Here is a 13,531-nt window from a genome sequence, read left to right on the forward strand (position 1 = left end):
CGAGTGGGTGGAGAGAAGAGAAAAGAGGAAGAGAGGGAAGAGGAGAGAGAGAGAGCATGTGCGGTGAGCAATAGCTGTGGACCTTACAGTTGCTGCTAACTGCCCTGGTGTGTGTGAGGGGGAGAGAGAGGGAGAGAGAGAGAGAGAGAGAGAGAGAGAGAGAGAGAGAGAGAGTGAGAGAGAGAGAGAGAGAGAGGGGGAGGGAGGGAGAGGGAGGGAGAGAGAGTGCGCTAGCGCGAGAGAGCGAGTGAGCAAGCGAGCAGAAAAGAGGTGGAGAGGGGGGGAATAAGAAAGAGAGGAGGAAAGGAGAGAAGGCAGGAAGAAGGCGAGGGACGATACGACCATGCTGTGCTGTATGAGAAGAACCAAACAGGTAGACCTAAAGATTTTTACTTCTTGCTGTTGTGAAATTACCAGAGTGCAATATTTCCCTGTAAAGGTAGAAAAAATATTTGAACAGCTTCTGCTCTGGCCATGGTGCTTGCGTTTCCTTAGCATATGGTAACTGATGCTTGCATCCCAGCTTTTATTCTATTCTTTCACAGTCTGCTTTTGGAATGCTGCTACTAATTAGGATGAGGTTAGAAAAAATACGCCTGTTTGGCTAGAAAAAAAAAAAAGATTTTTTTGGCTATTAGTAAATGTTCAGCGTTTTAGGTCTCTGGTTTTGCGGATGTGGATATGGAAATGGGTGTGGAGGAGAAGATGTGAGCTCTACCTACAAGATGGGGAGGCAATCCTTTATATTATTTGCAAAAAGCAGGGTTGAAAGAATAATATTCAGTTATGAGTATTGCTTGTTCTATCGTACAATTTTTTCACATGTGCTGCGGAAGAAGCCTTATTTCCTACATGCATGAGCTTCACATGGGTGCAGGTATTAATGGAAACACATGTGAAGGTTTAATTAATTAATTTATTTTTCAATGAATGAATGAAACTGTAATTTGGGAGTTTTTTTTTTTTTAAAGAGAATCTAGAGATAACTGGGGCTGGGGGGTGGGGGAGAGAAACTGGCCGAGTAGAAGGGGAAAATCCCCTTCCCAAGACCAGCAGCCGATTGTGCACCAGCTGGTCCGAGGAGAGGGTGGACCACGCCCCTAGGAGATTCGAGCTCCGATGGGATGGGAAAGACGAGCCGAGTATTACCTGTTGGAAATCAGGTCTCTTCTGCCCTTCCTTTGCATCCTACCTGGAATTGTAGTGACCAAAGACGGACTAACATTCCGGATAATAAGCATGGTGACTCATTTTCATCAGGAAGAAGGACACAAACAAGATAAGCAAGAATCAGAGTCCCCTCCCCCTCCCCCACTGCTCAGGTTTTTCTTCCATTTCAAATTGCTCACTTATTTCTTGAAAGACGTTTTAGAAACTTGATTGGGGTGAGGGTGGGGAAGAATGACTAGTACAGTATTCCGCAGCAACCGACAGTGCCGCGGCATTCTGCAAAGGGAGCTTTCAAACATTGACCGGAACACGTTTGAGTGATATTGGCGAAGGTTAAGGAGAAAACTGGGTGTGAGATTTGGGTGAGCGTGTGCTTGTACGTGTGTGTGCGTCTCCCTGCGAGGCGAGGCGGTCTTGGTCAAAAAAGACCTTTGCACGTTGATTGCCTTCGGGGTGGGGTGCAAGAGATAGGATTTGGGCATTATTCCTGTGCAGGTATTGCATAGGGGGCAATTTGTAATACACTCGCTGAATTCGAAGGGGGTGGAGGGAGAAGTGGAGAAGGAACAGGCTGCCAGCTTTGCACATTTAGCCAGCGCCCTGGAAGCGGGGCTGGGGGTGGAGGGCAGGGGGCGGGGTAGTGAGGATGAAGAAGGAAGAGGAAGGGGAAGGGAGACAGAAGCGGAATCTCAGAGCAGTGAGTGAAGAGGGTGGAGAGGGTGGTGAGGCAGGGCAAAAATAAATAGATAGATAGATGATAGATAGATAGGGAGATAGATAGATGATAGATAGATAAAGTATCAGGCACCTGGGGTTTTGTGAGTGGTTTGTGTAAGGGTGTTTGGGGAAGAGCATGAGAGTCTTACATGTGGTACTTCCCTAAACTGCTATATGATTCCGGAGATTGATGCTTCCGCTGGCTCATTTTTCAAACGAGGACATTTCCTCTCCTTGCCTTCCTTCATTCTAATGCATAAATGCAGTAGATACAGGTGGCTGGGTTAAGCACACTGTCAAGGAAATGTTCTGAGGTTGCCCACCTGGTGAGCTGCAGAAATAAAATTTAGGAAGGTGGAGCCCTAAGGAAGACAATGCTGTTCATTAAAAAAGCTTTAATTTGGGGGAAGAAAAAAATATGCTGGTTTACAACTTTTTGCCACCCTATGTATACATATACATGTATACACATGCCCCCTCTGACAAAGGAAACCAAGCATGATTTTTCGAAAGGGAATTGAGGCTAAAGAAATTCCCTTCCCCAAAAGGGGACAGCTGCCTTCACTTGGGTCTTCTTACTGACAGCCCCAAGTATTCACTAGGATATGTGCAAAGTGATGAAGCCGAAATTGTGTGTTTAGGGAGTTGTAGAAATTCACATGTAAATGTGTACAGTATCCACATACTTTACGTACAACAGTCATGTGTGTACTCTGTGTGGTTTCCATATGCCGGCATGTGTTTTTGCATAATTCATATTCAAGACAGAAAATTGAAAGGTATAGAAATAATCCTATTTTGCCATAAATTTTATACATGTGTACTTCTGTGTGAAATGGTCATGTCCCCTACTGACCACTGCTGTGTATCATTCACATAAGTCAGTATTTAGGATGCCATTAAGTCAGACTAAAGGAAATGGTGTATTCAGGGCGTGGGCTCACACTACACTGACTGACATTTCTATAGCCTGAGTACTTAGATCTCACACAGGTTTTGTGCTTGTGGGTGAAATGATCCTATATCATTCATGGCAGAATCCGACTGTGTTTATCTTTTTTCTGCCATCTATTCATAACCCTAGCCCTTAATAGGGAATAAAACCAGGGCAAAAACCTGCAAAGGTCTAAACTCTGCCACACCCATGAAATCCAGCAGAAACGTGGGAGGGGGCTGGAGGGATTGCACTTCCTTCCTCTTCCACTTGAGCTGCATAAAGAAGCCGTCCTGGATTTCCAAGTTGTAATACATTGCGAATGGCTGAGAAGAAAGCATAAATGATCTTTATTAGCCACTAATTACCACTATAGATTATTATAGCAGAAAGAAGAGAATGAGAGTTGGGTGGAGAGGAGAAGATGGTAAAGGAGTGGTCAAAGGAGGAATAAGATAAAAGAATCCCTGACATTTTATTGGCTTCTCATTTTTCAAATGTCTTGAGGCTAACTTTAAATAGCTTAATTACCATGCATTTTACAGATGATGAAAAACTTGCAAGATCTGTGTCCACAAAGCAAGAAAACTGCGAGGTGTTTCTTTTGTTTAAAAATAAAGACTTTAATTTGTAATCGAAGTAAAAAGACACCAGCGCAAGCAAGAAGCCCTTCTAGCCCTCAAGCCTTCAACCCCCATCAACATCTGCATTTTTCCACATACAACAAATAATTCTCATCTTAGCGGGATCTGTGGTTCAGAATTCCAACCTGGCTGCGCTTTTCCCTTGCAGTGTTGGAAAGGTGTGGAAGGATGCTGCCTTGCTGCTTGGTGCAGATTCCTCCTAGTGATAAACTGGATTCCTCCTGAATCTCACCGAGCCACACCCAGTGTCACCCAGGGACTAAGTGAATTAATTAAATGGAAGCATCGTACTTACTCTAATTGAAACTGTTCTTTTTTTTCCTTTTTAAATGGTGATTTCTATCACACATTTCCAAATTTAAACAGAAGAAGAAATCATTTAAAGGGCATTTTTTTTTCTGCCAAATTATCTAGACTCGCAGAGAATCTTAGAGAATTAATGGTGAATCTAGAATGCATTAATATCTGGTGACTCTATAATGCCTTCTAACCCATGCCAAGGTGCATACACAATGATCCCTGCTCTCTCATGCTGACAGCCTGTAACTCTGCTCCCTTCCTTTCCCACCCATGCTGAGGCAATTGGGATAAGAAAATATAGGGTTAACTTTCTCTCTTGCTGAGCTGGCAAAACTACAGAAAACCATTCATGCTTTATGCTAAAGGGCAGCACTCCTGTTCACTGAGAGGAAGAGTAGCTTAGGGTCTCCTTCGCCTCCATCATAGTGAAACTGGGACTGATGGATCTACATACTTCAGTTTTACCTGGCTCCACAAGGAAAAGGGGGGGAGTGTCTTTGAGGCAATGGTAGGTGTATATATTAACCAAATGTTTCCCTTGCTCATATTGATAAAGTAAGACAAGTCTGAAATCTTCCTCTAATATTAAAGGGGCATTTCAAAGGATGCACATACTCAGGTCATCAAAAGAGAAGATACAGCATTTACCTAATCACTTCCCTATTAGCTGTCATAGGGGCATTTAGGCAACCAATCATGTCTGTTGTCAATCAAAGAAGTGACTGTGGGCAGGAATTCCCCCTTCTGAATTTCTGAAGTGTGGTCTGGTTGCCCCTGCACCATTGTGTTAATCTTCAGAACATTTTCTGTGGTACTGGGAAGAGCACTGTACTGAGAGTCCTTAGTTTATACCACTGACTGATTCTGTGATCCTTGACTGAATCACATAATCTAGGGCTTCAATTTCCCTATAGTATGGAGACTTAAAAAAAAAAAAAAAAAGAAAACGAACAAACAAAAAACCCAGCATGCTTACCTTAAAGGTTTTTGTAGGGACCAAACAAAACTGATATGAAAACAAAGGTCAATACAAATGTAAGAAAATTTTCTCTCTGAGGTTTGCAACATGAGTCTTGGCTTAGAAACTGCCAGTCCTTCAGGATTGTCAAGTGCCTACTACGCTTCCTTTTCCTGTTAGAGAGTAGTTCCTTCTGCTCGTCGTTGATTCCTCCTCTTCATCACTCCCCATTCACTATACCATTTACTTTAATAAGGCTTCTGTTCCCAGAATTCCATTGAAACATATTCTGAAAAAGTCACCATATCCAGTGACTCTTTAGTTCACATCTCATCTGACATGTCTTTGGTATTTTGTATTGTTGCCCATTCCTCTTCCTGAAACTGTCTCCTCCTTTGGCCCCATCGTAGTTCCCTCTCTCTTCTCCCTCTCAGATAGGTCCTTCTCCATTCTTCTTTGCTGGCTTCTTTCACTCTCTCCCTCCCCAAATATCAATTATCTCCTGGTTATTTATCTTGATGCCTTTCTCTTCTTATTCAACACTCTAATTCTAGGTGATCTCATCCACCTCCAGAGTTTGTAACCACCTGTGTGATTTCCAAATCTGTAGACTGGATCTCTCACCCGAGTTCTGATCCCTAGATTTCAGAGACACCTATGTTCCTTAGGAACAAAGTCAAACGCAGTGTCTCCCATTTTGTACCACTTAGTCGTCCTCCAAATTCCCACCCTTATTGCTGTAACTCCAACTATCCAGCTTCCAAACTCTAGGAAAATGGGAGTGATCCTAAAAGTATTCTTTTCTTTCAGTCCCCAAATCTAGTTATGAAATTCTTTGATTCTAGTTAAAAAGATTTTGAATTCATCCTCTGCTTTTTCATCTCCACCACAAATAAGCTGATTCTGACGTTCATTACCTCCCATCTGGACAAAGACAATAGCTTCTTACATGGACTCCCTGCCTCCATCTTCCTCTCCTTCCGCTCTTGCAAATAGCATTGCTCTGATCTTTACCTAACACAAGTCTGATCAGATTATTTCCCTCCTGACAATCTTCTAATGGTTCCCTGTTAACAGTAAGCTAAATACAAACTCCTCAGCATGGATTGCATGATCTAGTCTTCCTTTTTTTTTTCTTTTCTTTAATTTGACTGTGCTGGGAGGCATGCGGGATCTTAGTTCCCTGACCAGGGATTGAACCCGTGCCCCTGGAAGTGGAAGCATGGAGTCCTAACCACTGGACTGCCAGGGATTTCCGGCATGATCTAGTCTTGACCATCTTTCCAGTGCCATCTTCAAGCACCTCTTCTCTCAACGACACTACATCAGTATTTCAGGTCTGCCTTGATGTCTTTGCTCTATGCCTAGAAAATTTCATTTCCCTCTCAGAATAGAAAATTGCCACTCCCCCCGTAAGAGTTAGCTCTTTTAAGCCATTCTTGTCCTCCCTGATGTTAAGTTTTCTTCTACCTTCTTTGTGACCACACTGTAGTTTGTACAATCACTATTATATCACTTGTTACACTATACAACATTTGTTTTTTCACATACTGGTGTCCATACTGTGAGCTGCTTAAAGGAAAGGGTGAAATCTTGATTATTTTTCTATCGCCAGTGCCTACCACAATGCTTAGCACATAAAGTAATGGATTTTAACTGTGGATATTCTGTTTGCTAAATGAATACAGAACTAAGTTTACAGTCTTTCCATAAGTTGTGGCATGTCTAAATGGATGGACCACTACTAGATTTTTTTTTAATCTATTGGCATCAAATTTTGAAGTGGAGCTAATCATCATTGATTCTTGTTATTGACCTATAGACATGAAAACCATCAGTTTTTTTTTTTTTAATTGAGGTATAGTTGTTTCACAATGTTGTGTTAGTTTCTACTGTACAGCGAAGTGGAGTTCCCTGTGCTATACAGCAGGAAAATGATCAGTTTTTAATGAAAACAGACACAAAATACAAAATGAGCCCAAGTATACTGTGTTGCTCCAAACTATTATAACTGGTACTATCTGAAAACCTCCCTTTGATGTCCACCAACCAGTGTACCAGCCGCACCCTCTGAGGGTAGGAGAGTCCCAGGTTAGACACACAGTTATCATCATCTTGGATCTTCTCGTGCCCTTCCTTTTGGGCCCCAAGCGCTTACACCTATTGCCTTGTTGCACAGCTATTCCAAATAGTCCCTGACTCAATCCCTCACTACTCTTAGTTATTTCATTGATCACACAAACTTTAAAAAATGCTTGTAGTGTTGGCCTGTGCTCAGGGGCCCACGTCCAAGGATTAATTTCAGTTTCATTTGGGTATCTTTTCTGCCCACCAAACTAGCCACATGATAATATTCCACAAAGTGAAATCTTGCATGAAGGTAAAGGGAGGTTGAATGGTAAGTAGTCCCTCAAATGTCTGTTAAATGAATGAGAATCAGGTCAGGTTTATCTTTCTTAGGTTTGAATTGGCTGAAGGAATTTGGATTCTGAGCTAGGCCTCTTGTGGCCAATATGGGGCACACTGTGGCTACAGCTTTACCTGAAAATACTCGTTGCCAGACCCTAAGTGGTGGATTTTCTCTGACTAAATTGGCAGGGCCTTGAGAACAGTAAGACAAAATGATCTATTGGTGGAGTTGAATAGTGTTTCGCAGTCTCCACACCCTTATTTTAGATCTTGCTCATGGCTCTCAATCTCTTTCGATCTCTTTCTTTGAGTTGTCCTATTTTTTTTCTCCTCCCTTCCGGTCCAAGTGGAGTTTGTCTAATTAAGTAATGCCAGCTCATTCTAGTGTTTAGTGGGCAAGACCGTAACAGGAGACTTTTAAGAAAAAGCGTGTCCCTTCCAACTTTCCAAATAGGTATTTTAGGCAAAACAGGTACATTAAGGTATGTCTGACACATAGTAGCCTCTCAACAAAAAATATTTATTGAGGGAATAAATGTAGGAAGGGAGGGATCATCATGATGGGCCATTAGGGGATATGTTTTGGTACAGAAGATCATAGCTATGCACCTGTTGAGAGGTGGCTCTGTGTAAATACACGCTGAGCTCTGTTGGTCCTCTCAAGGTGGTGGTGGTCAAAATTACAATTCCAGCTCCTGTCTGCTTAGAACAGAGTGATACCCTTGCAGTGAGTTCAGGTTGTAGAATGGGAGTGTGACCCTCCAGATTCCCTGTCCTTAGTTATTTACAGATCTTATTTTCTTAGATGTTGTTTGTTTAATGTCCTGTTTCATGTCTTTGTAGTGGAATAAACCCTACCCTGGGTTCTAGACCCGGCTCTGCCAATTGCTTGTCGTGTGACCTTGGGTAAGTAACATCATCTTTCTGAGCCTCAGTTTATTCATCTATATAAGTGGGCACATAAACAGAATATACTCCAGATCCAAACCTGCCTTTTCTACTAGGCTGGTGTGAGGCTCACATAAAGTGGTAAAAATAAAAGTGCTTTGCAAACGATGTGTTTTTCAAGTGTAAAGTATTATTAACTGAGGAATTCCACATATTGAAACCTAAAGTACTCACAGTTCTATGCCAAGAAGTACCCTTGCTCTCTGTATAGAATATACATCCATTTCCCATTCCTACCCCTCCTCTCCTATTCTCTACAGAGTAAATATTAACCTAAACGTGCTAATGGATGGGAGCATAGCATATCTTTATCATTTCCTTCGAAAACTTCAGTGACAGAACTTAAATAAGCAGATATTCGAATTGTCATGCGACCCCAACGATCAGTTCAAAGGCAGAAATATGCACTATTTTTCTTTTTATCTTTTTCTGTTTTAGTCTGTTCTGCACATTTAAATTTCTCTTCCCACTTGCTAAATTGGCTGCTTCTCCCCTATCCCCATCCTCCCCCCCACCCCACCTCACTTCCAAACTGGGTTCTCAGCACTAAGATTACCAGGCATGCTGTGCTCACATCAATCACATGAGAACCCAGTCAGGCAGAATAGTAGAGAGGGAATGTGGGGCTGATTGGGAGATTGAAAATGGGGATGGAGCCTGGTTGGGGAAAGCACTGTTCAAAGATGATCATCTGAGCACAATTTTCATACAACCTCAGGGTTTCTCATTGCATCAGGAATTAACCTTGATCAGAAGTGGTATACAGTCCTGAGCCTTTTCCAACTCAACTCTAATACCATAAATAATCTAAACTTTCAGGATCTCTACAAAGGGCATTTCAGTTCTCCTGCCTCCCTGGTTAATTGGGATGTTATCTATTTAATAATACAAAATTTATCCAATTCTCATACAAGCAATAAATTCTTGCAACCCAAAGGATCTGATTTCTTAATGTATGGATAATATTTGAAAATATTTTTAAGCGTAACAATGGGATCAAGTTTGTCTAAGAGATTTGCTTTTCCTAGAAGCCAGAAGTTTAACATAGAAAAATTAATATCATGGATATTTTGAAAACTACTTTTATAAAGGGGGCTTATATAGAGTTTGATAGAAAGATACATTAACTAGAAATCTGCAAATATGCAGGTGTCCAGAGGGAAGCAATTATTTTTTGGATTATATTTACAGTTGGTTAATGATCACCTTTAATCTTTCACTCTAGCCACTTCTCTCTGTCTCGCTCTGCCTCTGTCTCTGTGTGTGTGTGTGTCTGTCTGTCTCTGTCTCTCTACACACAAACACACACACACACACACACACACGTACTTGTATTATTTATGTCTCCTTTTGTTGGGTACAAGTAACAGACACCACTTTTAATGGTCTAGAAAAGAGATCTATTGAAAGGAAACTAGATATCACATGAAATTAAGAAGTTGAACAGCCAAGCTTACGGGAACCAGGGTAGATCTGGGAACTTCAACATAAGGAATTCATAGACTTTCTTTCTGGAGCCCTGCATTTAAAAGACTCAGTTACTAACAACCCCAGCTTCTCTGGCTCTCAATTAGGAATTCTAGCTAAGAAACAGAAATGTATCTATGTACATACACATATACAGAGAGAGAGAAAAAGAGAGAGGGAATATGAGAGAAAGAATGAGACTGAATGAACCTGACTGGTCCTTCTCAGTTCAGCTAGTTACCAATAGAACAATCATCTCTAACTGGATGAAGGGCCAGATCACGTAATTTAGACAATTTCTGGAAACTCACACCTGTGAATCTAGGGGGAGAGTAAACTGGCTGAGAAAGATTCTCCTGTATGTCCATAATAGGGAAGCTTACCGGATTAGGAGGGATTTACCTCAAATGCAGTAGATCACTATTTTCCCTTTGGCTGTTTTCATTTAGCCTGTATTATATATGCTTATTATTGGTAGGGTTATCACCACCGATGACTCGGAAAGGAAGCAGTAACCACACGGATAACTGATCTCATGAGGTTTTATACCTAAAAAAGAAAAGTTAGGGCAAATCTCCACAGCTAGAGTTGACAAGCATTGTTTTCACTTTTTTCCAGAAGCTGGACTCTGGCAGGTTCCACCTGACTAAGAGGGATATCAGCTATCATATGCTCTTGCTAATTTGGCATAGTATAACTTTGATCTAACTTCTCCTTTTTGGTTTGTGGGATTGTTTCTGCAAAAGGATTGGGCAATAACGGGTGTAAAACATCTCCCTTGAATTTATATCAGAGAAATGCTACTCCTTGATATTAGTCATCTCATTTTGAATGCCCTTAAATTAATTCCAGCAGTAATCATCATATTTATCTATTTTTAGCAAATTGGCACTTTCTAAAACATTGAGCTGTTGTCTCCATATGCACCAGTTTGCTCTAAATGTAGAATTTTGGTAATTAGCTTTACATCCATTATTTGTAATCTCAGTTCCAATAACTATTCAAAATGTTATTTTTAAATGAAAATTTGAAAGACCCTAATGTCTTCCCAGTAATGACTATATAAAAGAGCTAGATGAAGTAAAGAAAAAATAAATGAAATGATCTCCAAAGGTTAAGCAAACTCAGGAATTGGCTGCTTTCCTAAATGGCTTCAGAACCTCTTAGTCAGCACAACCAGCCTAGGAACTAGCCTAGACTAGGAGCTGTTAAAATGCAAATCCTCTTCCCACTCCTACTTGCTTTTTGGTTCAGAAACCAATTTACCAGTTTGGAGTATAAACTGAGAAGTCAAAGCTCTTCTTAATAGCCAAACTAGATCCTCAACAGCTAGTCTAAAAGATGCATTGCACAGTTCTACTCAAACCCCAGTAGAGGCAGCAATTGTCTCTGATATTTATACACACACACACACAAAACAAGGCAGGATTTCTTTAAAGAGAAATTATTAGTTTCTAAATACCTAATTTGCAATTAGATTTCTAGATCCATATTGTATTGAGGGCAGCCCCACTTTGGCTATCCAGACTCTTGTGGGGTTCTAATGGGGGAAGGGAAATAAGCATTGAGTATATTTAGGGTGGGCATTGCCTTTCAAAGCCCTTTTCTTTAAATCTTTATTCGAGAGATGTAAAGGAATAATGAGACTTTATAAGTCATCCACCTTAAACATCCCCCATTTCATCTTCAGCTAGGCATTTGGAGAATTTTTCTTCCAAAGTTTTACTGGATTAATATTTCTAAAAATTTCTGAGATTTTCAAAAGGAAAGAGAAAATATTATCTCACTTAAAAAATATTGGCTCTTTCTTTAGGTGAATCTGATTTGGGGGTTTGATTTATTCCGTTTTGGTAATTTATTTAGTTTTTTCTGAAGAGTAAGCACCATTTGCAATCTTCCCTTAACCACTGCATTCCAAGGACTTTTTTACTCCAATGAAAGAGAAGGCGATTCTGTTTTCTTTATGGCCTTGGAAAGCTACTCTGGAGAAATCAGGTTTGTATTTAGTATTCATTTGAATAAATCTTTCATGCTAATCTAAATTCAGTGCTCTTCATGTCTTTGATTGCCTTTGACTGAGAATACAGAGTGATAGCTTTAGATAACTCAGCCAGATTTGTGTTCCATACTTATGGACAGTTAACTGGAGAGCTGTATAGAAAACATCAACAAGATCTAGTTTCTTGCATACTTTCTTTCATCTTGAACTTCATACCTTACCCCTTTGGAGTGAAACCAGTATAGAAGAAGAAATGAAGAGGACTATTCTTGAAAAGGGAGGAGGAGTTATAAAATAGAATTACTGTTTGGAATTGGGCCATTGCCCTCCAGTGAAAACTGTCATGGGAACGTAAGACCACAGATGGCTCAGACTTCACTTCTGAACATCATCTGGAAGATACAGTAAGCCCAAGAATAAGAGTATTTAGGAAAGAATCCAAGAAGTGTGGGCACTAGTCTACTTAAGTATACTTAAGCATACTTAGGACCCAATTCAGTTTTTATCCTCACTTAAGTGAAAAGAAACGTGATTCTTGGTAAAAAAAAAAAAAAAAAGACTATGTATCTTTCAGTAATTATGGGTTTTCCTGTAGCCTCTATAATTCTATGTTCTCATTCTAGTGTCACTGGAAACTGATTGGCTCATGTATAAGCTGAAGTTTATTTTATTAAGTATGTCTTATCAAAATTGCTATTTTTACTGAACTTAGGTATATTGTAAAAATCCATCCATAAAGGACCAAACTATGAGAACCACAGGAAAACCAATAGAAAAATTAACTTTCCCATAATCCGAGATTTGCAGATATTAAAAACATTATTATTTTTTCTTTTATTTTTTTGTTACCACCTCAGAAATTGTCATGTTAAGCTAATTATCTTCTCCCTAGATTAGACCTCTGACTCCCCTACTCTTGACAATATCTTTTTGGAGACACCAGACATTCCTAGTTATGCAGCTCATAATATGGAAATACTCTATCTTCCCTCATGAAAGCCATACTGTCAGTTACCAAATTCTATTTGCAATGTCTTTTATGTCTTTTTCCTTCTTCTGCCAGCCTTTCTTAACCAGCATTCTACAAGAGAACCAAGCCCTAACACCTTAAGGCCCTAAAGCCCGTAATTGTAGGTAATGAATTAATCTCTTTCCTGTACATCTAGAGCAGTACTAGTTACACACCATACTTTGCAGAATGGAGGAAGCACTCAAATCATTTTTTTAAGGGTTCTGTGATTCACATGAGAAACCCCAGGTAAGAAAGGCTGGAGAGTCACCAAAATTCCCTGCTTTCTTGGCATCATCTTTGCACACTGCCTGCTGGTTAATCTTACTTTTCAATCCCCTTTTTCTCAAAATTTCAATGGTTTTTCTTTGTTTAGAGCATCAATTCTAATTTATTTATTTATAATTGTTTTTCAGAATCTGGTACCAATCTATTTATTTATAATTGTTTTTCAGATTATTTTTCAGAATCTGGTACCAATCTCCTATTCTTGCCTTACCTCCTACTGGCTCTGCCATTGACTAGACTTGTGAATTTAAACAAATTTAATCTCTCTGGGCTATCATTTCCCTCTATATAAAATAAAAGTATTGAACTAAATTGTCTCTAAGGCTTTCCAACTTATAGAATAGCATGTTCTATAGCAAAGCTCCTCCTCCACTGTGGCACTTTGTCTTAGCCACACTTAGCATGAATTTAAGTATTAGTGTCCCTATACTTTTGTTTATTGTCATTTCCACTACTTGGAAAGTCCCCTTAGTGCCGAATTCAATTTCACCCACACTCTGAGGCCTGAATCATGAGTTATCTCATTTGTGAAGGCTTTCCGGATGGCCAGTGACTTCTTCCCCTCTTAGATCTTCAGTGTCACATGCTACCGGTCCTGTTTATTCAGCCTTCACTAAACAGAGCCCTACTTGATTATCCATTGGTATTTGTATGTACCTGATCTTCCCGAACTAGTTTGCAAAGTCTT

General features: G+C 40.1%; 1 protein-coding gene across 1 annotated transcript in view; it reads left to right on the forward strand.

Annotated features, from left to right (window-relative positions):
- The first annotated feature begins 225 nt into the window (after nucleotides 1-225).
- The window catches only part of GAP43 (growth associated protein 43), a 93,009-nt gene continuing 79,703 nt past the window's right edge, over nucleotides 226-13,531 (forward strand). The window contains exon 1 of the mRNA XM_060009895.1: nucleotides 226-373. Coding sequence (XP_059865878.1) covers nucleotides 344-373 — 30 coding nt within the window. The 5' untranslated portion in view covers nucleotides 226-343. The remainder of the gene's footprint in view (nucleotides 374-13,531) is intronic.

The sequence above is a fragment of the Delphinus delphis genome, chromosome 4 (genome assembly GCF_949987515.2).
Source record: "Delphinus delphis chromosome 4, mDelDel1.2, whole genome shotgun sequence".
In the NCBI taxonomy this organism is placed as follows: Eukaryota; Metazoa; Chordata; class Mammalia; order Artiodactyla; family Delphinidae; genus Delphinus; species Delphinus delphis.